This window comes from Abramis brama, assembly GCF_963993115.1.
Source record: "Abramis brama genome assembly, chromosome: 16".
NCBI classification, from domain to species: domain Eukaryota; kingdom Metazoa; phylum Chordata; class Actinopteri; order Cypriniformes; family Leuciscidae; genus Abramis; species Abramis brama.
Genome location: NC_139978.1, coordinates 26,232,925 through 26,259,202, shown reverse-complemented (window position 1 = coordinate 26,259,202; position 26,278 = coordinate 26,232,925). Strand labels below are relative to the sequence as shown.

The following is a 26,278-nucleotide window of genomic DNA, read 5'->3' as shown; positions in this document are numbered from 1 at the left end:
ACAACAGTGTCAGGAAAGAGCATGCTTGAATTATCCCAGCACAAGTGAACGCCAGGTGGCGCGTGAGAGCTATGGGGGAAGTGAATGACAGGGCCAGGGGGCGCGCAAGTCTGATTATAGATAATTGGCGCGCTCACTACTCTTTGAGTTTATGAGCAGGCGTGAGCTTCATAATGTCAATTGGCGTGGGGTTTCCGTGACAGTCTTACACACACAGAAACAGAAACAGACGTATCACCGTGCCTGATCTCCCCACGATTTAACTTACAACCGACTTCAAATCTATCTTTGAATCTCAAATTTGTACAAATCCTGTCAGTCAACACTTGGACGTACTGGTATAATAAACAAACGGTGAGTACAACATTACATATCTCTATGAGAATATATCTGTGAATGTTATTTTAGTGACGCAATTAAATCTGTGAGATCCATCCTCGAGTTACCTAAGTTATGTTTACAATAGCCGGCTAATTAGCTACCAAACAAGACATTCCGGTTGCTCAGGTAACGTTACTCAAGTGTGAAACCTGCGAACGTGTTCTTGTCTGTTTGTCATATAATTTAGCCAAAATTAAATCTTCAAAATATTTTAGATTACCAACAAAAATAATTACCACTTGGTTCAGTTTGTTTCGTAGCAAGCTTCTGCACCATATAAACATATGAAAGAAAAAAATTCACCATGCAGCTTTCAACGACTTTTTAAAAACAAGATGACTGAGTCAAAATGTACTGCTATTTTTTTATTGCCTGGTAAACCTACCAGCAGCACCATCGATAGATTTGTACACACTCTGCATTGATGATTAATGTCGATGACCGTAAGTAACCTTCCTCGCGCCAGATGCTTTTCTGCATGGGAAGCTGCGATGAGGATCGGATATATTCGGTCAACGGTCACGTGATGACATGGTATTCCAGAGCCACGCCATCATTGGCTGGTCGATGGTCTGGCTATGGTGGAGTGGAGCACCATCAGCATCATCATCACGTCAATGTGTCATTTCAGATTACATCTGAATTATTTAAACTAGGTAGACATGCTTGCGTCGTAAGCAAAGCTTCCAGAGAAGACTTCTCACCTAACAGGGTTTTAAGACAAATGATTAGAGTCGGACCGTGAATTAGAATGTCGTTATGAGTGAAATGACCCATTACATTCAGAGTGACAGGTTGTAAGCTCACCAGCTGAACTTCAGGTAGTTTCCTTGGTGTTTGAGGGAATGACTCATATAGCTCAGTGCAAAGTAGTGGTGGGGATTTTGATTGTTCCCAATGACAAAGGGCCTGTCCCAATACTCTTGCGGTCTTGGCCACTTGAGCACGAGCATGTGACAGGAAGTAAGTGTGCAAGACTGTCCCAGATCAAAAAATTGCCAAAGCTGCAGTGCCTTTAATGCAGACTTGATCCACACAATCTCTTAATACCACATTTGTGGCTAAGCATATCCCATAATTCATCATGTTCAGGAACTTGGATACCCCGAAATTGCAAGATTTTGAGGAAGACATTCAAGTGTAAGTTAAATGCCCAAATATTGTATAAGAATTCAGAATTTCAAAAATTGAGGTTTGTAATGAGTCAACAGAAATATTGTCATCATGTGTTCTAGATTGGTAAACACTGCATGATAAACCATATGGTCGGTAGTGTTATCAGCGTCTGAAAGCACTCAGTTTGGAAATGTGTATATAACACATTCAAACAGTGACAGCTGGTTCAGATTTATTGACAAAATGTTCTTTATTAAGCGGATTGCTTAGTAACCTTAGTGAAAGAAATGTCCATTTTAATATTTGACAATGTCTTGTGCCTTAATTTGCATGGAGGGACAGTGATGCCGAAGTGCTTTCCTGTTTCAAAGGAAACTGCTTTTCCTGTTTGTGTGCTGAAGGAAAAATGTCCTGTTCCTCTAAGTGAAACTGGGAAATGTGTCATGATGGGATATAGACCCAAAATTCAGGCTTAAAGAAAAAGTTGTATTACATCAACCAATATGGCATGACATTAAATGTGTACTTAATTGTAATACACAAGTTAAGACTTTCTAGCCAGATGTTTTCACATTACCTTTAAGCTTTTTAATACTTTTAGGTCATATGTGATCAAAAAAGGACTCGTCTCACTCACTCTCACTCAATCCCTTAGTAAACGTTTGGACGAGATTTGTCCAATGCTGTGGGTGCCACTGGATCACGAAAGTTTTGTACAATAGTTTTCCAGGCTTGGCGGTTTGATAGCTTTGCGTTTGGCATCAGGAAGGCTAAGCCTTTGGTTTTTGATGTCAGGTCTTTGGTTCTGGGTTTGCCCTGGTTTTCTTGGGTGCCATTATTGAAACTTACATTTTAAAACAGCCGTTAAAATGTATTTAGAATTTTAAAGGTTTTTAAAAGTGTATAGTTTTTTTGTGTCTCTGCTAAATTAATTTAATGTTAGTGATGCCCTTTAATTTTAAGTTACTTTTTAATTTTTTTTTATACTTGCACAATGTAGAAATGTGTAAAAGAAATGTGTTAAGAACTTGCTGTTGAATTCTGACATTTTGAAAGTTCAATTTAAAAAAAGAAAGAAAGAAAGAAAGTGCAAAAAAGATAAAATAATTGTTCGTTCATTCAGCATATGTGTTGGTCGATTTTTGCACCTCAGTCTGATGGTGTCATTTCGAAGCCGGTCGTGTAGAGAGGCCCGTAGTATTCGCCACAGATGCCGCTTTTGAAACACTTCGAGTTTGTTTAGGTCTGTCTGCTTTTAACAATGTCCAGGACATATACTCCCGGCCAAAAAAAAAGTTGCTGTTTGGATTTAAATATTAAAATTCTTAAAGGGTAACTCTCGCCAAATTGCAACCTAGGCTATTTTTGTCAATCTACCCGAGTCAAACATGCGTGTAAAACCATAATTAGAATGGAAACGCCACTTTTAAGATTGACCGTATTTTCGGTCAAAATACCTTTTGAATGGGAGTGCTAGGGGCACTACAATGATAGCATCAAAATCGCTATTTTTAAAACACTAAGGGGGCTCGACACAACATGAAACTGTGCTCGAAGTATCACCAGGGGCTCTACACATGAACTCGAGCATTGACAACATTGTGTACACAAAGTTTACTAAAAAGAAAGGTTTTGTACGACTACTTTATCAGTTAGTGTTTCCGGTGGCTGGAATTTTGTCAGTCAAAAGTAGTCGATCTCCGAATGCAACGTAACACGAGGAGAGTAAAGATCTTTCCATCTTTACTCTCCTCATGTCACGTTGCATTCAGAGATTCCATTCTAATTATGCTTTTACACGAATGTTTGACTCTAGGTTGCAATTTGGCTAGAGTTACCCTTTAAGAGTCAATGATTGGATCATTATTGCAGTGATTATGTTTATAGCAAGTTATATGTTTGGCAACAGTTCTTATAACCCTAACTGATGCACCTCTTGATGGAAATAGCATTTTGCGATGTTATTTCCATCAAGAGGTGCTTCAATTGTTGGTCAAGATCTTGTATTGACAATGCAAGAGTCCAGCACTCTGTAAAGTCTACTCCAGCACATCCCAAAGACTTTCGATGAATTTAAGATGTGAAAATGATTCTTCATGCTCCCTCCAAACCATTCTTTCACAGTTTGAGCCTGAATCTTGACACTGTCATCCTGGAATATGGCGATGATACGTCTTCCTACATGATTGTTTAAGAAATGAAAAGCTATACACGCTCCATCAATTAGGTCACTGTGTTAAAAGGACCCTACCTTGACATAATCAAAAGATTGCTCTTTTTCTTTTTTTCTTTTTTTACTGCCAAATTACATTCATGACCATAAACCTCTGAGACATTTCTAAAGAAATCATTGCTTCCCTGGTTAGTAGTTCTAAAGTTAAGATGTAGAACTAGGGATATTTGTGTAGTTTCGACATGCCTGTGCTAAACTTGCACTAACCTTTGGGGTCAGAAGGCTTACCTTCACATATATTTATTATCTTTTCACAGTGAGGTGACACTACCATTCAAAAGTTTTTAAAAGAAGTCTCTTATGCTCACCAAGGGTGCATTTATTTGATCAAGAATACAGTAACGTTCACTTTTGATCCATTTAATGCATACTTGATTAATAAAAATGTAATTGAAGCAGATCATCTCTGAAATTACCAAAATTTCCCCATTACAAAGAGATTCCAGTTTATGTCAATGGCAGAACCTCACGTTTTTTACTTCCTTCACAGAAATGCCATCCTACAACTCATTAGCTTTAAAGAGACAAACCAGAAATACAGGAACGAGCTGTCAGTCGCATACCTTTTGAGGTATTCAAAGTCATTTGTGATTGCTGCCAACTAAATTTGTCAAAGGTAGCTTCAGGTTTATTCTTACATAATTCTGTTCCTTTTTTGACCCCTACTAGACTTACACAGCATGTAGCCTACACATTTGTGTAGTGCTTTTTTTGTCACGTAGACTACAAGAACAGCTCATTTTAACCGACTTTTTCTTGCAAGTCGTTCCATATAATTTTGGTTTTGGTTTCTTTGGTTAGAAGAGATGAGCTTTAGCAGGTCAGCTGCACTTGTGTGTGTGCTCATGCGATAAAGACGGTAAATTGGAGCAGAAAGCTCAAGCACTCTTGCAGAGCCACGTATGCAGATGCTCAGCAGCACAATATTGGCATTATTATGGCAGCATGTTAATGGGACAGATGTGTGTTTGTGGGCTATGTGTTTGTAAAATGATGTCAGTGCAGCTGTTCTGGCTTTTGTAAGCTGATGTATCATACTCAAAGTTGCACTGTGGTAACCTCATAGCTTCTGCAATGGTTTGTATGTATGAGAGTGGCGTGTGTGTTTTATAGCCCCTCCCCCTTGCCGTCAGTGGGCTGGTATGTCCATATATGAGGGATGAGTCTTGTGGTGTGAGAGATTTCAGCCAATCAGAGCACGAGGAGTGTTTTTTTGTGGAAGGGGGGTTGAGGATACCAGTGGTAATGGTGCTGTTGAGGGTGTGGTTACAGAGGAGTGGAAAGCTCTGTTTGAAAATGAATGTGCTACATGCACAGTTGTAGGGCGTAAGGAAGCGGCCATCATTGAGTCAGACGATAAGGAAACCGGACAAACAGTCATTTCAGCTTCTGATACAGAAAATCCAAAGACAGAGCAGCATTTTACAGCCTGTAAAGATGCATTGTAAGTTCCCATTTTTGTTTCTACTATGTAAAATAATGGTTTTATAGCACTTGGAGTTGGTAAAGATGATGAATCGCACCCCTAAACAAAGTTAGTTTCTAAAGCAACAGATCTGTGTGTGTGTGTGTGTGTTTGTGTGTGTGTGTGTGTGTGTGTGTGTGTGTGTGTGTGTGTGTGTGTGATGTGTGTATGATTATTGGTGTTTGATGTGTTTAGATCCCAATGAATGTGAATTATGATATGAAATTAGAGGCGTGGCCCCATTCATGTCTGGTGAGATGATTTTTGCATATGAAAGATACAGTTTCGGTTTTGGTATTTACCACACACTTCTCATTTAAATGAGAAAATGGGCATTGGAAGCTTAAAGTATCCTCTGCATGATACCAGCTCTCTGTGCCGGCTTACAGATGGTAATTTTCGGGTGGGGGCTGAGCGTAGCCGACAATTGCTGCCAGCATCAGCTGTGTGGAAACCCCTCCTCTCCCGTCCTCCTGTTGAGTCTTGTGTTAATGCAGGCTTGGACAGCATGGCAGAACCATCAGCAGTAAATTACAGGATGTTTGTGGCGTTCGAGGTGTGGCCGACAGGATTTGCACAACCCTTGTGTACACACAGGGTTTTGGGACATCTATGCTCATCTATGCTCATATTCTCCCATCAGTCTGCATGGCAGACCCCTTCACACACTCCTCAAATTCATAGCTGTGATTGTGTCTGAAAAAGTGAGGAAAAAGCAGGATTGAAAATTGAAAATGAGCTTACCGATATGTGTGGTGTTTATGATTTGAGAACAAATGTGGTTATTACCGTAATTATTCTAAATGGGTCTGAGCTGAGGATTTGTCCCAGAACAATTACATCATTCAAGTCAAAATATAATTATTAATAGTAGGCTAAATCAAGAAGTTGTCATAATCAACCCACATGATAATATGAGTTAATCATTCATTGAGTTTTTGTGTCCTTAATCATGGCTGAGTGATTGTAAATTTGTGGAAGGAAGATGTGGAACATCACACTTCAGAAGTTTGGGGTATTTTAAATGTTTTTGACGGTCTCTTATGCTCACCCAGGCTACATTTGTTTGATCAAAATACAATAAATGTACTGCAATAGTGTAGATCCCTTCCTGATGCAAATTTACCTGGACAATTCAGAAAGTCCCTATGTAGTGTCAGAGTGGAAAATATAGGACTACTGGAAACCACCAGAGGACCAAAGAAGATCTTGCTGGTGTTTTTGAGAGTTATATATATATATATAAAGACATTTTGATAGTCATCAGGCAAAGGATGAAATTTCAACAAACAACATCAGCTGATATATTAGTCAATAGGAAGGAGACATCACTCTTCTTCCAATCCATGACTGGAATCCTTTGGAATCCAATCCTTTTTTTCTTTTTCTTTTTTTTTTCACATTTGAAGGCCAGTTAGCGCTATGAACACAGTATAATGCTGCTGAGTGAAAACGGCCATGATCACCAATTCACAGCTTTGGACCGGTCACATGACAGCAGATGGCTGATTAAGATGAGATAAAGGGATGAAGATTGAGAATAAACTGGAATGTGCACTGCAGAATGATGACGTGTATTTCTAGGTAATGAAACGACTGACAGTATTCAAGCCTTTAAAATGTGGGTTTTTAAAGGTTGCTTGTTTGAAAATGCCAGATTGAAGGCAAAACTAGTTCTTAATGTATTTTGGGAATCTTGTGAATGTTCTGAGATGCTGATTGGTTTCAGCTTCACCCACCAGCTACAAGACACTCAACAAGGGAACATCAGTCCAACCAGCAATGAGATGCAAACTCACATGGGTCAGTAAATCTCAAACAAACCCATCCAAATTCATATTTTACTACCATGCCTTCAGTTTCCAGACAAGGGAGTCTGTTATCAGGCGAGCTGATGTCAGCCAAGACGAGGATTTGCATCTGCATCATTGAGTGCATGCTGGGAGTTAGTTGTGGCTTGTGTGTGTCTGCGAGGAGCTCATGCCATGGTGCCCGCTGAGGGCGGATGAGGATCGCTCTGCTGGGAGGAAAGTTACCAAGGTGAATGGATTGGAAAAGGGGGGAGGGAGGAGGTTAAATCATTCTACTAACTGAGGAAAAGACAAATGAGCAATTTTGTCCATTAACAATGTCTTTTTTGGACATGTAAATACAGTGGGATTTTTTGTACAGTGGGAGTGCCATGTAAATGGTGCGATAAATTCAAATGTTTAAACTTTTATGTTACTATTTTGAGTTTTTATTTAGTTTGTGTAGTTTTAGTTTTTATTTTATTAATTATCTTGGTGATTTTTAGATTGACCTTTTCCTATACACATACAGAACACAAACTGTTGATTTATGTTGTTGAGACGCCCCAGTTCATTTTGACAATGCACAGATTGTCAGAAATCATACAGCATTGATTGAAAATATAAAAGTAATTGTCTCTATAATTCTATTTAGCTTTTGTTTATATTGTGATGCAGACAGTTTCAGTTGATTTCTTTGGCGTGTGTGTGTGTGTGTATGTATATCCTATATTGTATTATTTATCTAAACATATTTATTATTAAGTAGTTTAATAGGGCAATACTTTATTAATATGTTAAGCTGTTTTATTATAATTTTAGTTAGAGAACTGGTCTTTTTAACAGTTTATTATCAAACCCTGTGGTTCATGAATTTGTACTGTATGTTTCAAAGAAGCATGGTGTTGATTTCTGATACTGTATCATATACCAGCATGGTACTTTTTGTGGAAGTGTTGCTCATAATAACCCTAATGTTTTCATCATCTCATCGATGAAAGCTAAAACCAAAACAAAACCAAAACCTCTTAGCAAAAGGTCATGAAGCACGAGGCTGATGAATAGCACCCGGTTTGTTTTTCACTCCCTGTGTTTATTTCAGACTCTAAAAGCCTTGTTTTTCTATTCGCTGGCCATTTCTGATTGTTCTCATCATTACAGAGGGGCGGGAGCGTCGTTGGCATGTGTTTTTATGGTAGCGGCGTGTAAAAACAACATGCCACTCGAAAGGTGCAGAGGTCAGGCTTTGGAATGGAAGGGGGAAGAAGATAATATAAGGGTGGGCAGCAATATTTTTCTGGACGTAGTGATGCGTTTCCTTTTCTTGGCAATGATACCCTTTCTGTGCAGTCCGCAGGAGCCATGTTAGGAAATTTTGTGGAATAATGTGGTCAACTGCCTTAGCAATCGACCTTTTTATGGTTTTCAATAGACTATTTATTCAGGGTTATTATAAAAGGTTGTATATTAAGTGAAGGGAGACTTTTGGATAACTTGTTCCCAAAGTTTTATATAATAGTGAATGATCTTCTTTGATTAAAGGGAAAAAAAATCTGTATAGTGATTTAGTGTCGAAAAAAACTGAAGAAAAGGCTCATGTCTGTTTAGTTTAGATAATTTTTGTGTTTTGTTTGGCCATGTGACTGTCTCATGCTTACTTCAGGGGGTTTCTTTTAAATTTAAGCTTTGACTCAACTTGTCGTCCTTTTCACCAGTCTGTATGATGGTGTCTTAAAGACAGAGACAGAAAGTATTGTGGCACTGCTGGTGACCCAGAAATGTATGGGTGAAACTGTTTTAGATGGGCATTCATAGTTGGTTGTAGGTTTACATTTCACTTTAATATATTGTGACTGTGTTGTATGTGTGTTGAGTAGTATAGTCCAAAATAAGTAGTGTCCACTTTGTATTATGTCCACACACTTTTTAGCAGGTCACCAATAAATCCATCTTAAAGGGGTGGTATAATGCCCCTTTTTACAATATGTAAAATAAGTCTCTGTTGTCCCCAGAGTGTGTACATGTATGTGAAGTTTTAGCTCAAAATACAAAATATAAATGAAAAACGCGTTGTTTCATGTGTGTTCCTTTAAATGCAAATGAGTTGCTGCTCCCAGCACAGAGGGAGGAGCTTCAACAGCTCCTGTGTGTGTGTGTTAGCAGATCCGATTACCTCACGCAGACATGCACTAAAATGTCAGAAACTGTTCTGCCTTTTATGTTTAAACTGGAGTCGGACAGTGATAGAGACTCAAGAAGAAGTGACAACATGTAGAGTGCAACAGGATGTTTCTGAATGTTAGTTAATGAATTTATGTTGCTGATGTGTTAAACTATCTTTAATTAGCATATTCTGTCATGATAATCTATAAAATCAGACGGATTTGACAGCTTGAGCAGACTCACAAATGTGCTCTACTACATGTGTAGACTGCGCGTTCCCGGGGGTGGGGTTTATGTAAATTTTAGGGTTAGTGATGTCACCAACCCGGGAGGAATGTCATGTAGTCCCTACCAGCCGTTTGTTGTAGTCCTTTAAAAACTATTTCTTTAAAAGCAAATATCTTCCTTTTGCTTTGAACTTTGAGCGTTGTAACTTTGCAGATGTTGTTTATGCTCATATAGCAGCATTACACACTAAGTTAGAAAAGTGAAATAATAATCAACCACCCCCTTTAAAGCATTTTATATGCCATTAAATTGCCATCCTGCTCTCTAGATATAGGCTACATTAGGCATTAAAAAAAAACGTTTGAGTGCTACTTTTAACACTGTGTCTATTCACATTAGTGACTGCGTGTGAATCTACGGCCATGTCCACAGCCTTAGTGATGGACCATCCAGGGGACGCAAGCCTCCTCCAGTCCTGTGGAACAACAGACAGTCTCGCCTCCCTGGAAGATGTCATCGCCGAGTGTACAGCAAAGTCAGTGTCTTTTCATTTCTTCTGTGTCATGTTCACATAAACTTAACATGCATGTATACTAGGTGTTCCCATGGGTTATTTATAGGCTACGTACATTTTTGACGAATTAGTCATGATAGGTCTGTTTGTAAACGTGAGAATAAAGTTATGTGAGAGTGTCATTATATAAAGAAACCAGTGGCCAGGTTTATAAAATAAAGATACAATTCATCATAATGAATCACATCAAATAAAGATTCGTTACATCATAAGTTGAGTACACACTTTTTATGTTCTTTATGATTGTTCCTCTTCAGATACAGTACAGTAGTGTGTTTGCATAAGTCAAAGTAGACTCAGCAACATCAATGTTTTTTACACTACCGTTCAAAAGATTGGGGTCAGTAAGATTTTTTTGACAGAAAAAATAAATAAATTATACTCACCAAGGCTGCATTTATTTGATCCAATAAAAATACAATAAAAATAGTAATATTTTGAATTATTATTATTACTATTATTATTACAATTTAAAATTATTTTCTATTTTAATATATTTTAAAATGTAATTTATTCCTGTGATGGCAAAGCTGAAATTTCAGCAGCCATTGCTCCAGTATGTAGGCCTAAATAATGTAAAGTGATACTCGTGTGTCTGAGAGAAAGATGAGACCATTTCAGCTAGAGAATGCTGCTTGTCTGGAAAACCCATTATTTGATTTCTTCGCAGTGAGTCATCAGAGGAGGAATCAGCATGTGCCAGAGAAGAGCAGTCAAACACCAAAGCCGAACAGAGTGTGCACGCAGAATCAGGTGAGATTACACTCTCTTGCTGTTTTACTAACACTCGCAAATCACTTTAAACTCACAAACACTTGGATGAAAAGTCTAGAACATGTTCTCACTATTATACAAACAAACATACTCGCTTACTCTCGCTGTTACAGGCATATGTGACCATAACCGCCATTTTGAACACATGCCATAAACATCTGAGGCCCCAAATCCGCCATGTGTGCATTCAGTTCTGCATTGCACAGATAAAGCACAGAGTGATGAAAAGCTGGCCGGAGCACTAACCCACAACTCGCACCTCAATGTTCCTTAGTGTTTTCATCATAAACTCTTACGTAACTTCATCTTTTCGAGAACTTGAGTTCACTAGGACCATTGAGTGCTATGTGAGAGGAAGTGCTTTAAAAGGAAGCTGCTGTCCCTATGCAAACTAACTTCCCTTTCCTTTAGACATGCAGCAGGATGACGTTTTTTTTATGGGAATTATAATGCAGTTTCACAGTCCCATATGAGTTTGTTTATAAGGTTAAACAGTTTCAGAGCCATTTGAAAGTGGCCCATGTGTGAACTTCCAGAAATTCTATTTCTCTGCTTTTGTCTGTCTTGTTTACATAAGATAACAGAGCTTTGAATGAGGTCATGACGCATGACTCTGGATTTACTGATTAAGCTGCTGTGATGGCTTTGTTTTTCATTTCGAACGATTTTGCAGAATGTATGGTCAGCATATATTTGTGTGTTATGGGTTTACGCTGCACAGGACGCTGTAAAATGTGTGAGGTGGCTTTCTTCCCCTTTCATGCACAGCTGCCGAGATCAGTCAAGATGAATTCCTGTTGATAATATTTTCAGCTATCTTGCTAATTATTTCTTGCAGTGGGTTATTTCTGCGCCATTAGCGGCAAAAGCAAGAATTGTTTCCAAGCAAGTTTACCAAACACTTCCCCATCTGTCATTGTTCAGACAAAAATGCCCCGAACCATTGCCAATGGTGAAATGAACAGATTGCAAGTCTGGTCGGATGTGATAAAATGACCCACTGCAGCTTTAAACTGAGATGTTCACAAAAACAGTTGTGAAGTTATTATGAAAATGAGGCTGGTCACTCACTCACTTCCTGGAAGAGTCTGCATATACTGTTATGACACCTGCAGTTTGTTTTCTGGTTTAAAGCTGTAAATGATTCTGTGCTCTGCTACTGAAACCTCAAAAGAAACTCTGGGCCAGTGTGTATTAGATACTAATGATGGATGGACCTCTCATGCTGAGGCGAAAGAGTGTGTGAGTAAATGTCCTGATAGGGTGTCGCTGAGCCGTTTGATTTAAAACAGACGCTGCGGCAGAAATTCTTTTGTGTTTTGTGCAAACGAAGACCACACAGAAACACACAACATAAAAACTGTGACTTACAGCAGAGACTAAAACAGAATTCACTAACGTAAAAATACCAAAAAGCACCGTGGTAATATCATCTTATATCTCAAAGTACCACCTGATTCCATGTTACTGCTACAAAACTATTCAATAGGGGTTGTCTGGTTACAAATGTATGATTTTAATGATCATCATTCTACACTGTGCAGAATAAATAATTATCAGAGACAATAAATAGCTGTTCACTTTGTAGGTGCCACCCCTCGACCCGACTCCCTGTCTTTGCCCGCTAAGGGTACAGAGTTCTGGACCACATGCAGGGATGGAGAGGTGAAGCTCAGAATGGGTGAGTCCGGCCCTGAGGCTGAACCCACCATGACTGTGAACCAGATGTTCACCTCTACTGTCCAGCGCTTTGGCAACTACAACGCTCTGGGCTGGAAAGAGGGAGAGCAGTGGAAAACCATGACCTACAGCGAGTACTACAAATCTTGCCGCACTGCTGCCAAGAGCTTCCTCAAGGTGAGGGCCGTTAACTCGTTTAAACTGTTGAGTATTGTTGAGGGTTTAATATCTTTATTTGTGACCCACTGAGGCTTTGCAAAGATGTGCATACAGTTTGCATTTTTACTTTTCCAACATTTTCATTGGCTTAATTTTTTCAGCAATATATTAGTTTGCCTGAGTTTGCCATTGTTTGAGTCAAGCACCTAGTTAGCATAACAGATTTAACCCATGACTGTTTATTGCTTAGCAATTTAGTAACCCTAGTCATTTTCATTGTCTTCTTGTTGCTGTTGAGATCACTACCGTTCAGCATTACACTGTTATCTGAAATGACACTGTAATGTTTCTGATAAGAGGAACATTTTTATGTAAGAGATGCCTGATAACAAACACTTAAGAACGTATGAACGCATATAAACAGGTGTAACTGTTATTAAGATCACAGAAAGTCCTTGAGTAATCATTGTTTTGTCCTCGAGTAAAGCATTTGACTTCGGGTTACCTCAGGGTGAAAGTGCCTGCAATTAGTGCACTGTATGATAAGGCATCTGGGTAATGACACAATCCTCATTTCTGTAATATATACATAATACAGTGGAAATTCAAGTCAGCTCAAATTAATGGCAGTATAACTAATACTATCATGATAAAAACTTGTCTAAATATAATTACAATTAAATATAAATATTTTTCCATTACGGTAATGAGAATTCTATTTATTTATTTTCCCATCAAAGTAATAAGGATTAGAATGATTGTTCTAAAATGGGCTTTATTTCCTTTATTCAAAATATATAATTTTGTATTTTTGTCTTTCTCTTTTGTGGTGTAATATGACATCGACATGTTCTTGAATTCTGCACAACCCACTCAGAGCTGGATTTTAGTTGTTGTGCAGCTTGAGGATAATTGGCCGCAGTACCTGCAGCAGGAGGCTATTGTTTATCGTCTTCGGTTTTTCCATGCCCTTATCTTGGGATGAGGTTCATCTCCCAACTGGTCACGTTCTCCCTGTGGGGAACAGGACGTCATGCTTGGCGGCCGATGTGGGCAGATTTCCATGGTTTTGTTTATTGTGCTACTCAAGTGTAATTTGTCCAATTCAAACCCTGTGGGAGAGATTCAGATTGAGTTGTGTGTAAGCTAGGCAGCAGCATAAACACAAAAGAAAGACTTCACAAAAGAGGTGTTAGATGTCATGAAATGCGTGCAATATTTTGGCTGGTGTGACTTTTGTATTTTAAATACGATGCAGCTTGGTATGTTCATCCATATAAATCGATGATGAAGTCTGACTCATGAAAAAATCATTATTTTGAATCTTCTTAGTGATTTTGTTAAACTGGTTCGCAAATTGTTTATCTCTAATGTCCTGTTACAAGAACTTTGTTTAAGAGTTGGATGACATTTTGGAGTTACTGAACTAGTGAAGATCTTAAACAGAGAGATAAACGGCAGTATTTAACTAAATATTTATTTAACCACAAAAAAAGAACATGTGAAATGCCATGTGGGACTTCTGGAAATTCTTATGAGCAATGACTCAAACAAATCATAAGATGGGCATCTTCATCTTTTATGTACAAACAATATGATTTTGCTTTGAAATGTGTTTATGTACATGTGTTAACTGTGTGTATATGTTCACAGCTCGGTCTGGAGCGGTACCACGGCGTCGGTATCCTCGGGTTCAACTCAGCCGAGTGGTTTATTGCTGACGTCGGGGCTATTTTAGCTGGGTAAGTATTTATTGTGAAGATGTTTTACACTTTGTCCTATGAGTCTTCAAATCAACCATAACCATATACGAATGCTGCTGTCATGCTAACTCCAGGGTCATACAGGTCATTCTCGATTACACATCATCAGCACACAGCCAGTGTTTGTCCCAAACAAAGCTTTAAGTCAAATAGTGGCCCTGCTGTGCCTTAAACTGCCCAGTTGCCTTTATGACTTTAGTGAAGACAGATGGTTAAAGGCACAACCTGCACTTGTTAAACAGCATCACTTGAATCTTGTCTGGGTCTGTAAACATATAGGTGGAGTCAGAACAGAAGTAACTTTGAATGTTGTTAATATTTGAAGGCGTTTCCTGTTGCTGAACTACTCTCCATTTGGTTACATCAGTTACAGAGTTCAGGATGTTTATTGAGGGATTCTGTATGTCATTGGCAGGGGTTTTGCTGTGGGCATCTACACCACCAACTCCCCTGAGGCGTGCCAGTATGTGGCGGAGAATTGCCAGGCCAACATCCTTGTGGTGGAAAACCACAAACAGCTGCAGAAGATCTTACAGGTAATGAGAGTACAGGACCCATTTCCTTTTCTAAATCAGCTCAGATAAGACCTTTTACCTACACTACTATTCAAAAGGTTAGGGTTGCTCAGATTTTTTAATGTCTTATGCTTACCAAGGCTGCATTTATTTCATAAAAGATGCAGTAAAAACGTAATATTGTGAAATTTTATTACAATGCAAATATAATTTTAAATATTTTTTTATATATATATATTTATATTTATGATACAATGATATGATTGTATTGTTTGTATATTGCGAAAAAATACTACTCATTTACCTGTTTATTTCTGGTCCCAGTTCTCAGATCCTGAGACTGATCAGGGGCCAGATCAGTCACACTCAGTTCATTAAAATCACACTCAGTTCCTCCATCTGCTGTATGCTTTTTCCTGATGATCTCTTATGCTCTGTGTGTGTGTGTGTGTTTCATTTCAGGTCCAGGACAAATTACCGCACCTAAAAGCCATTATCCAGTACAAAGATGAGCTGAAAGAGAAAAAGCCTAATCTCTACACGGTACATTTGATTAGTCAAATGTTTTCAATTCAGTTCTCAGAACATAATCTTTCTTTCTTATCTCACTCCTTTACTAACTGAAATCTGACATTTGCTATGTAAATATCTGATACACATAGTGGGCGGAGTTTATGGAGCTGGGCCGTGACGAGCCTGACGCTCAACTCGATGATATCATCAGCTCCCAGAAACCCAATCAGTGCTGCACACTGATCTACACATCCGGAACCACAGGCCAGCCAAAGGGAGTAATGCTTAGTCACGACAACGTGAGTTAAAGTGTAAATTACACTTTAAAGCCGAAACATTCACAATATGACATTTGAGACTTTTGAGCAAATTGTAACAAAAACAAACTTTAAAATGAGGGTTTACTTGTGATATATAGTACGATGAGTCACCAGTCACTCTTAAATGTTCTCTCTCTCCTCCTGTAGCTGACATGGACAGCATTTGCAACAGGCCGAGATGTGAGTCTTTTAGATGCAGATAAGTCACAGGAAGTGGTCGTGAGCTACCTTCCACTCAGCCATATTGCTGCACAGATGATTGACATCTGGCTTCCCATGAAAGCAGGAGGAGTTACATACTTTGCACAGCCTGATGCGCTAAAGGTTAGTGTGCAAATTACACATCTTTTGCTATTCATTTGCCAAGCTAGTGCTAAAAAAAAACGTCCTGTGCTTTTTTTTTTTTTTTAAAAGTGATACTTTTATTTAGCAAGGATGCATTAATTTAATCAAAAGTGACCAAGATATTTATGTTACAAAAGATTTTTATTTATTTTTTTAAATTCTGTTGCAATTCATCAAAGAATCCTGAAAAAATGTCATGATTTCCACAAAAATATTAAGAAGCATAACTGTCTTCAACACTGGCTACGTTTACGTGCAACCAAATAATCCGTTAGTAATCAGATAGATGGCTCAATCGGACTGAAAAGCCTTCATGTAAACTCCTGAATCGATCAAATTGAGCTCGATCCGAATGAAATTTCGATCGGATTGAAAGGGATGGTTTATTCCTTTTCTAATCCGATCGAGAGGACATGTGAAATCACATCGGATTGATGTCTGGATTGAACACCGAATCGGATTGAACACCGAAACTGAAAGGACTGCGCATGTGCAATGACGTTGAAATAGCGTAATGACATATGCCGCGCAGAACGAGCTGTTCTTCCTGTTGAATAAAGTGTCATAAATGAGTGTCCCGTCATCCTATAATTCTCCTTTCACTCAGCGTCTGTGAAGTGGAGCAGGACAACGTCCCACCAGTATTTGTTTCGGATTCTCATCCACAGAAGAATGGTTTTGGACGTGGGAGGGGCATTTTTACTGCGTGATAAATATAAGCAGCACGGCACAGCGGTTCATATGCTCACTGTCTCCAAATTATGACCAGAAATGGATAAATATTAAGTCTGCTGTTTAAAACAAATAAAGAACCAATGGTTATTATGTGCAAACAGCAGGAAACTGTATATTCGTGCATTTTGCGCATGTCAAAAAAAATCTATCCCGATTTGAAGCTTGTGGCGTATAAACGCGCACATCAACCCGATCACGTTTAGCGTCATGTAAACACTACGTTCGATTCATCAATCGGAATGAATTTAGTCTGATTGAAACAAAAGTTTTGCATGTAAACGTAGCTATTGATAATAACAAGAAATATTTCCTGAGCAAACAAATCAGCATATTAGAAGGATTTCTGAAGGATCATGTGACACTGAAGACTGGAGTAATGATTATGAAAATTCAGCTTTCCCATCATGGGAAAAAAATACATTTTAAAATATATTAAAGCAGAAAAAAGTTAAACAGTAATATTGTGAAATATGATTACAATTTAAATATATTTTTGATTAAATAAATGCACCCTTGGTGAGCTTAAGAGACCTTGAAAAACATTAAAAGATTTTAACAATCTCAAACTTTTAAAAGGTAGTGTACATGTTAGGGAAGGCACTTGTTTTCTTCCCCTAATCCCTCTAGAAGGATCTTCTCTTACGTACACAAAACAAAGACAATCTTGTTAGTTTAAACTAACTGTATAATCCTTTTAAAGAGCTTTTTCACTGATCTTTTCGATGAAACGTAATTCATAAAGTCTTAGTCATGCAGCTCTCACACACAGAAAGGCATTTGTGATGTTCAGAAGTGTTTAATTTTCATCCCTTTTCAGAAAACAAGCCCCTGATCTGATCTGATATTTTATTAAAACAAATGCATGATATGTTTCCGCATGTGATCTCTAAAAGCTGAGCATGTGATATCTGTAGTGCCTCAATGGGTCTCAATAGCACCGCAGTACTGTTTTATAATAGGATCATTGATTTAAGAACAGGGCCAGCAACTGACATGACATACCTGCTCATCACCTGACATAACCCTGGGTGTGTCAGCTGATGTTGGCATGCACATATGAACATGAAACATGCTTGCACGTGTAATAATAGAAGTCATTGCATGTCCCAGGGTACTCTGGCCAACACCCTACGTGAGATACGCCCTACTGCGTTCATGGGTGTCCCACGAGTGTGGGAGAAGATGCAGGAAAAGATGAAGTCGATCGGAGCCAAATCGTCCACTGTGCGCCGGAAGGTGGCGTCTTGGGCCAAAGATGTGGGCCTGCAGACAAACCTCAACAAAATGGAGCTGTATGTACATACACACTTAAACACACAAAAAGAAAATAGAAACATGTTCACACATGACACTCGTTTTGAAAAATCAGTAATTTACATTGGGATCCAGAAATATGAGACCAAATTGAAAATCTGAATCAAATTGCTTTTTAATAATAGTAATATTCAAATAAAATATTTATTTATAATAAGAATAACATTTGTGATGTCAGATTTCCTTGAATAAAAAACAAATACTAAGTCATCTTTTTACTCAAACTCTTATTCTGCTAATATCATTTGACTTGAAACAAATTGTATTAAATTATAGAAAATAGAAGTGGTCTCAGACTTTTGGACCCCAATTAAGTTAATTAATCCCAATTAATGCCACAAGAGTAAAATATGGTCTATTTTAGTCTATTTTAAACAGTTTTAGGAATTTGAAACATTTAAAATAAAGACATTATAGAGCACTTAATAGTTCTTAATAATATTAATAAAATATTTATTTGTTTACAACTTTTTACTCAAACAGTTATTCTGCTAATATAATTTGTATTGAAATAAATTGTATTAAATTAGAAAAGGGTAATGTGAGAAGTAGTCTCAGATTTTTGGACCCCAAGTTAGTTGACTTGAGCAGAAAAAAAGGTACAAACAAGAAAAAAAGGGCACTTTTGTTAGGAAGATTGACACATCAATCGGTGACATTTTCAACAGTGAAACAATTAGGCTCTGTATTAACAGAGAGGAATTGTCTTGTGTCTTCAGTAATGGCAACCTGTCCACAAAGCCACTGAACTATCGGTTGGCGAAGCGTCTGGTGTTCCGGAAGGTTCGGAAGGCACTGGGTCTGGATCGCTGTACGAGGTGTTACACCGGAGCGGCTCCCATAACCAAAGACACGCTGGAGTTTTTCCTCAGTCTGGACATTCCTCTCTTTGAACTCTACGGCATGAGTGAGAGCTCTGGACCGCACACCATCTCACTGCCTGACGCCTTCAGACTCACCAGGTACTGACACCTGGATTTTTTTTCAGCTGAAGCGAGTCATTTTTAGTCACTTAAGCTTTAACTTTTAGTATATTTCTCATTTGCATTTCCTTCTCAGCTGTGGAAAGGTGATTCCAGGCTGTAAGACAAAGATCTTCAGCCCTGATGCCGATGGGAATGGAGAGATTTGTTTCTGGGGTCGTCATGTGTTCATGGGATACCTGAACATGCCTGATAAAACAGAAGAGGCTCTAGATACTGATGGCTGGCTGCACTCGGGTGACCTCGGCAAACACGACCAGAACGACTTCCTGTTCATCACCGGCCGCATTAAAGGTAATGAGTTTGACGGTCGGTTGAAAACAGATTCTGTGCTTCCTCTTCGAACCACACCAGAGTTCATTTGGAAGTGGACTGAGACCCCCTGAAAAGGTGGGGTCCTCTTGTTTGGTGCGCACCAGGATTCGGACGGCAGCGTTCACACTTGCAGATCAGTTCTCTTGGTTCTTTTGCACCAGGCCAAAAATAAGAAAGATGCATTTAGTCCTGGTTTGCTTGACTTTCACACTGTTATTTTTTGACACCAAAACTGAAAAATACAAACAAACTTACCGCTTACCGATGGAACTTACCGCGGCGCACATCCAAAACAATTCTGTGTGCTAAATGCGCGGTGTGCTAAATCACAGTGAGCTTATAGAATGCGTATAGAAGTCAAAACGGCACTAGGAATTCCTCTGTTGCACACAAAGAAAGATCTGTAATGGGCGACCGAATTCCTATGACGATATGTAACAGATATGCTTGAGTATTCTGTCCTTTTTAGGGTCGCATCTTGTGACATCACTTCCTGTTTTTGGTTAGTTTAGATGTCCATGTTGCGTTCATATTTCATTAAACCGCACCAGAGTTGGCTTGAAAGTGGCTTGTTTGGTGTGCTCCAGGATTCGGATGGCAGCGTTCACACTTATTCAAATGAACCACAGTAACAGAGCAAAGAGCAAACCTGCCAAGTGTGAACACACCCTCACTCACTGGAACTAAAAAAGCTATGCAATTTCATTTCATAAGATGTTACAGAGTGGCCACATAAAGGATTTCACTGGGATTTAGTGTGGTGCATGTAATGGAGTTTCTGTTTTTATTCTAGAACTGATCATCACAGCTGGAGGTGAAAATATTCCCCCGGTGCCCATTGAGGACGCCGTTAAAGAGGCCATTCCACTCATCAGCAATGCCATGCTTATTGGAGACAAGAGAAAATTCCTCTCCATGCTGCTCACCATTAAGGTATCATATTATTTATATATATGTATGGCATGTATGGATATGTGTGCGTTGATTCCAGTATAAACGTGTGTCAAGGTTATCCACCTTGCACTCTTTCACCAGACGAGATAAAGCGACAAGCTTTAAAAAATCTTTTCCATCCATCAACCAACTGTGATGAGTGACATTTTGTCAAATGTTTAGATTTTTGTGGCTTTGTGTTGTGTAACTCATTCACCAAAATATTCAGATCAGCTGTGATTGTCTAGGAAACAGTGTTAAACGTAGTTAATGGCCAAAAAATTAGTTTTTTTATTTTAATTATTATTCAACATTATTGATTCATTTTTAATGCCTTCCTTGTATAATTTGACTGATATCATGTTCTTCACAAACTGAATGCTGTAAATCTAATCTGAACGTCTCACCCGAAAACTTGGGTTGTGTAATGTTACAGAGATAACGCTGATTGTAAAGATACACGAATGACCATACATTTTTACTATGCTGTAATCAGATCATATCAGTATGTTTGAGTGATAAATGCTCAAATGTTATCAAACGGCTTCCATAAACTTAAAAGCTACTGCCAACCAGTGGACATATGTGGACATTACAAGTTCCACGCTTTTTTTTTGGAATCACTACGCCCCCTAGTGGCAATACTTTTTGGGTTGTAAATTGAAGTGTTACTAAATAGTGGTGTTTGCTAAGGCAAGTATTACTAGCATCACATTATTAGTAGTATAATATATGCAGTATTATATTATTATTATTATTATTATTATTATTGCTCATATTTAAAACAAACCCTGAGTTAAAAACTCAAGCATGTAACTTGTCCCACTGTATGATGTCTCAAATCATGTAGTTTAAGCACGGGTGTTGTATTACTTTTCTAATACATTTGATGTAGTATTTTTACCTGGTGGACAATTATAAGGGTGAACAAAATCCCACAGACTTGCATTTGAATAAGGGAACTGAATAAGAAACCCTGGCAACCGCAAAGCAACATGATTAAAAAGCAGTCAGAACACTTTAGCATCACTGGAGTGTGATGTTAGTTGCCCAATTTAGACTTAAAAGGAGCTTTATCTTAAATTTAAATGGGAAAACTATTGGATAAACATGCATTTAATCTAATATATAATTAGCTTACCATTGGAAAAAACATTGACAGCTCTTCTCTCTTGCTCTCAGTGTCAGGTAAACATCGAAACGGGCGCTCCTGAAGATGAACTGACCCCTGAGGCGGTGGAGTTGTGTCGTAAACTCGGCAGCAACGCCACTCGAGTCAGCGAGATCGGCGGCGGCCGTGACCGCGCCGTAAACGCAGCTATTCAAGACGCCATCACCCGCGTCAATGAGAAAGCCACCTCTAACGCCCAGCGCATCCAAAAATGGACCGTGTTGGATCAAGATTTCTCTATCTCTGGAGGAGAACTGGGTGAGTTTCTTTGCAATTAACTTTCTGTGAGTTATTTCTGGGTTTTGTTAGTAATTATATTGATTAAGATGTAAATAGGCTGTTTGTTTAACTGTTTTAAACTCTCTCAATCTCAGGGCCCACGATGAAGCTCAAGAGGCCAGTGGTCATGAAGATGTACAAAGACCAGATTGAGAGCTTTTACAAAGAAGTCGTGACCCCGACCACCCCAGACAACCCTCTGCCTCCTAAATAGGTGTCCAACAAAAGCCCTTGTCATCCACTTCAGATCCGGAGACAAAGAGACTGACTTGGTCTAACACACACATGCTTACATAGGAACACCACTCAGACCTTGTGTTTTGCTTCACTTTTGAGTTAATATGCGTTCAGGGTTTTTTAATTGTTAATTTCATACTGTTTACATTTTTCTGTGTTACTGAAAGAAGGAAAACATGTTTGTAACAAAAAAGCCATTTGTGAAAAACATATTTTTTTTGTTATTTACTATTTATTTTTCTTGCCTAAGTGTCTTTTAAGTCATGTTGTTGATTTATATGAAGGTGCAGGTGATACAGATTAATTTATGGTTAAATTTATCGACAAAGTTTGATAAATCTTAATAGCTAACATGCGCATCAGGCGTGACTGAATTCTTTGAGAATAGCTTTGAGCGGTAGTGCTCGTTTGTCAACGGCACTTCTGTGAACAAGTGCCCCCAAAAACACTGGTTGTTTAACAGAAACTAGATGTTTGCGGAGGAACATCCTCAAGACTTCGCTCTGTGAAGATTATTTAGCAGGAATCCAATGCCATACAAGCCATAAATGTTTTTGTTTGTTCGTTTTTCAGAACCAAATGCATCACATTTGTTTGAATGTTTGTTTCAGTTATGCGGTCGGTTAATATTGTTGTTTAATTCTTTGTAAAAAAAAAAATGAACCTGTTAAATAGTGTAAATACGTATTGCATTAATTTCCTCTTCTTCTGTGGTCTTACTTAATGCTTTGCTGTGTCATTGTGACAATCCTCAAAGTAGCAAACCCATTTTCCTGCCATTGATATCTGGACAGAGAGACGCGGTGAATATTTATCTTATGAAATACGGGGCATGAAGGATCTGGTGTGAGAAATAGATCTGTTCAGAGGTGATCATTTGATTTGCTTTGACTTGCATTGTTCTTTGCTTTGCATGTGCAATAATGACATTTTGACCAAATATGTAATTGATTTTATTTATATTGTATGCATAGTAAAATTAGTATAATGCAATTTAGAAAACCAATATGGATTGATAAATAGGTTAAATGGACTAACATTATATTTAATCAGTCAAGTGCTTGAATATACAGAAATGTAACTGCAAATTACTTAATGCAAATCCAAAGATTGATCTTCCCTCTGTAGTTTTATCACACTAGAGTGCTTTCCTCAAATACTGGACCTCTTACTCCAAAGTGTGTATTTTCTGACTGCATAGCATGACCACAGCGAGGCCTTTTTGTAAATTAGAAAGACTGCAAGTAAATTGTGCATGAAATGAGACTTTTATGAGAAAAGTTGTTCGCTCAGTCAGAATAGGTGAGAATGAAGGTAGAGCTAGTGAGTGATATCCTTTCTTCTATCTGGGATTTCTATTATGGTTTAATCTTTAATTCTTTTTCAAAAAAAGTGAACATACAACATGTAACATGAAGTCTCAGACTGTGAAAGACTTTACTGGTTTTACCTGACTCAAAACCTCTTGAGCTGGGTGACATTTAGTTGTGTGTTGTGTCTGTTGAAACTGGATCTTGGGAGATGGAACTCCAGGTTTCTATGTGTGTGTGTGAAAAATCCTTTTACTGGACAATAAATGTACTATAACCACGATCAAGTGTTAAAGTGCTCATCCTTCAACTTAGGATAAATAGTTTCATTGGTCACTAGGATCAGAAATGGCTCACAGCTGGCAAGACATGTGCGCAGTATTGGGAACGTTACTTTGTTTGGAAATGTAGGTTACAGATTACAAGTTAGCCTACTCTATTTAAAACGTATTAAGGCGAGACTACAGGTGATTAGGGTAACATTTTAAAATAATCGATATCACCATGAAACTTCCTCAGTTGATTACTTACACAAGTATATAAAAAAAAGTTTTTGAAATGTGTATGTTTAATTATGCAAATTAGGCATTATCTCATTAAATATGCGCGATTTTGCATATATTTTCGGTAGATTGATCTGAACATATGATAAAGCCAGGTGCAAAATTATTTTATTTGTATTTTGTTTACACACAAGATGACAAAAAAATCTGAGGGATTTCAGGATATATGCTTTCATTACCTAGGAAATCAAAATATACTGTCCATAGCCATAGATTTTCGCATTATTTTCTTGATTTGTCACATAAATCAGGCCAGGAATGATTTATCAACAAATCCCTCTGAAAATATCTTCAGAATACTGCTAAGTGGAAAGTTTGGTGTACACAGGTGCTACATGCTGAGATGTTTGTACTGGAGAATGACAAAAAATCATTTTGAGAAAACGGCATTTAAAGATTTAAATAGCTCTAAATGAGATTTCGTCATTAGCTTTAAATCCCCCTTTGGACATTCACGATTGGTTACTGATAGAAAGAAAATGCCCATATTTGGGTTACATAGCGTTGTGCAGGTCCGATACCGTTCATGACTTCAGTAAACAGACGGAACTCGGCGTGTCGCGTTGGAATGCTAACTTCTTGGTAAATTCGGGAGAAACTTACTGCCGCAAGTAAACAAAATGTCATAAACATCTTAATGTATATTTTCAACGTTTTCTTTATAGCAGCTTGAAAGAACACATATTGAAGGAGTAAATGACTAGCCCAAAATCTCAAACCTGACCACTTGCATGAAATATCTTGTTTTTGCCTGCCGTGTCTCGCCTTAAGTAGGCTAGTACAACTATTTAAATTATTTTATTAATGTAACTGATTACATTTGATTACTAAATTTCCAACGAATGTTTTCTACTGTTAATCGTTTTCGAACATTTAAACCAGGCTGGGTTAACCTGCAAATTCAAACGTTTAAGCAAATTCAATAAATAATTTGCCTTTATGGCAGGAGGCTTCGTAGGTTACACATCAAAAACAGGCAAAGCAACAAATTAATATTATTCAACATATCATAGCTCTTTACAGAAATTATTCAGGTGTAACCACATTTGTAATCGCTAAAATTTCATAAGTAACTAATTTAATTACATTTTTTTCTAAATAACAAACTTATTACAGTAGGTAACGCTGTAACTAACTCCCCAACGCTGAAGTGTAGCCTAGTAGCCTACCAATTCAGTGAAATACAGTAAATGCTCTTTAATGTTGCTGTGCTTCTCATAATGCTGTATGATTCTTTTAGCATCAGATTAAAAAAACAACATCATACATTTTAGATCAACTTATGGGTTTGTAGTTGGAATTGTCATTTCACCATGTTAACCACAATATAGATCAGGGCTTCATAAACCTAGGTTAAAAACAATGCAAACCACCTTTATATATATAGTAGGCTAGTCAACATTAGAAGTGGATCAAAACAAGTGAATCAAGGTTGTCTTAAGACAAGAACGACACGAGGATACCCTACTGTTCAAAAGTTTGGGACAACAGAAATAAATAAATAAATAAATAAATAAATAAATAAATAAATAAATATATATATATATTAAGAAATGAATGAGGAAGTATTATACTGATCAAAAGGAGCAGTGTTTATAATGTTATAAAATATTTCTATTTCAAATCAATGCTGTTTTTTTTTTTTTTTTTTTTTACTTTTCGACGGTTTCAACATTGATAATAAGAAGCAATGTTTCAACATATTAGAATGATTTCTGAAGGATCATGTGACACTGAAGACTGGATATAAGGTATAAATTACATTGAAAAATATATTAAAATAGAAAAGTTATTTTAAATTGTAATACTTCACAATATTACTGTTTTACTGTATTTTCATCAAATAAATGTAGCCTACCTGCAAAACAGCTTAACCTGGAGTTTAAAAATATGGTAGGCTGTAAGTTAAAGGGATAGTTCACCCAAAAATCAGACAGTTGACCGTAGCCATAGCCTTCCATAGTATATTTTTCCTACTATTGAAGTGACTACCGTCAGCTGTCTGGTTACCAACATTTTTCAAAATATCTTTAGTGTCATAGACTGTAAAAAAAAAAAAAAAAAAAAAAAAAAGTTGTGTTCAACAGAAAGAAACTCGTGTTTGGAACAACTTGAGGGTGAGTGATGACAAAATTTAAATTTTGGGGTGAACGGTCCCTTTAAGTGGGCTCTTAACAATAAAATATAAGACGCTGTGAACAGTACTCAAATGACTTTATTCATAATATGACTTTGCAATAAAAACATAAAAAGTAACATCTTTTGCCCTTATTACAACTTGCATCATATGACCACATGGTGGCATTGTATGTCAAGTTTAACACGTCATACTAAAGGGTTACTCTTCTGTTCAGATCAAGGAAGGTTTTCTACCACGTTATCAAAACATATGTAAAAACCCAGACCTCCCCAAACCCCA

At 37.8% G+C, this 26,278-nt stretch overlaps 1 protein-coding gene across 2 annotated transcripts; it reads left to right on the top strand.

The window, feature by feature from the left end:
- The first annotated feature begins 135 nt into the window (after window positions 1-135).
- acsbg2 (acyl-CoA synthetase bubblegum family member 2) lies at window positions 136-23,579 on the top strand. 2 transcript variants are annotated; one of them, XM_084087528.1, is made up of 15 exons: window positions 136-354; window positions 9,776-9,911; window positions 10,621-10,703; window positions 12,313-12,581; window positions 14,217-14,305; window positions 14,742-14,862; window positions 15,304-15,384; window positions 15,504-15,653; window positions 15,822-15,998; window positions 17,865-18,046; window positions 18,788-19,030; window positions 19,128-19,345; window positions 20,160-20,299; window positions 21,482-21,728; window positions 21,845-23,579. In XM_084087528.1, the coding sequence occupies exons 2-15, from the start codon at window positions 9,799-9,801 to the stop codon at window positions 21,961-21,963; spliced, it is 2,232 nt and encodes a 743-aa protein (XP_083943654.1). In that variant the 5' UTR covers window positions 136-354; window positions 9,776-9,798; the 3' UTR covers window positions 21,964-23,579. The 2 variants fall into 2 exon arrangements, with proteins under 2 accessions (XP_083943654.1, XP_083943653.1); XM_084087527.1 differs by lacking the exon at window positions 136-354 and adding an exon at window positions 5,007-5,174.
- The last annotated feature ends 2,699 nt before the right edge of the window (window positions 23,580-26,278 follow it).

Bases quoted from the DNA above. Each gene is read 5' to 3' on its own strand.
- acsbg2 (XM_084087527.1), top strand. The intron at 12,582-14,216 runs GTGAGGGCCGTT...ATATGTTCACAG, and splicing joins CTGCCAAGAGCTTCCTCAAG to CTCGGTCTGGAGCGGTACCA. The intron at 14,863-15,303 runs GTAATGAGAGTA...GTTTCATTTCAG, and splicing joins AGCTGCAGAAGATCTTACAG to GTCCAGGACAAATTACCGCA.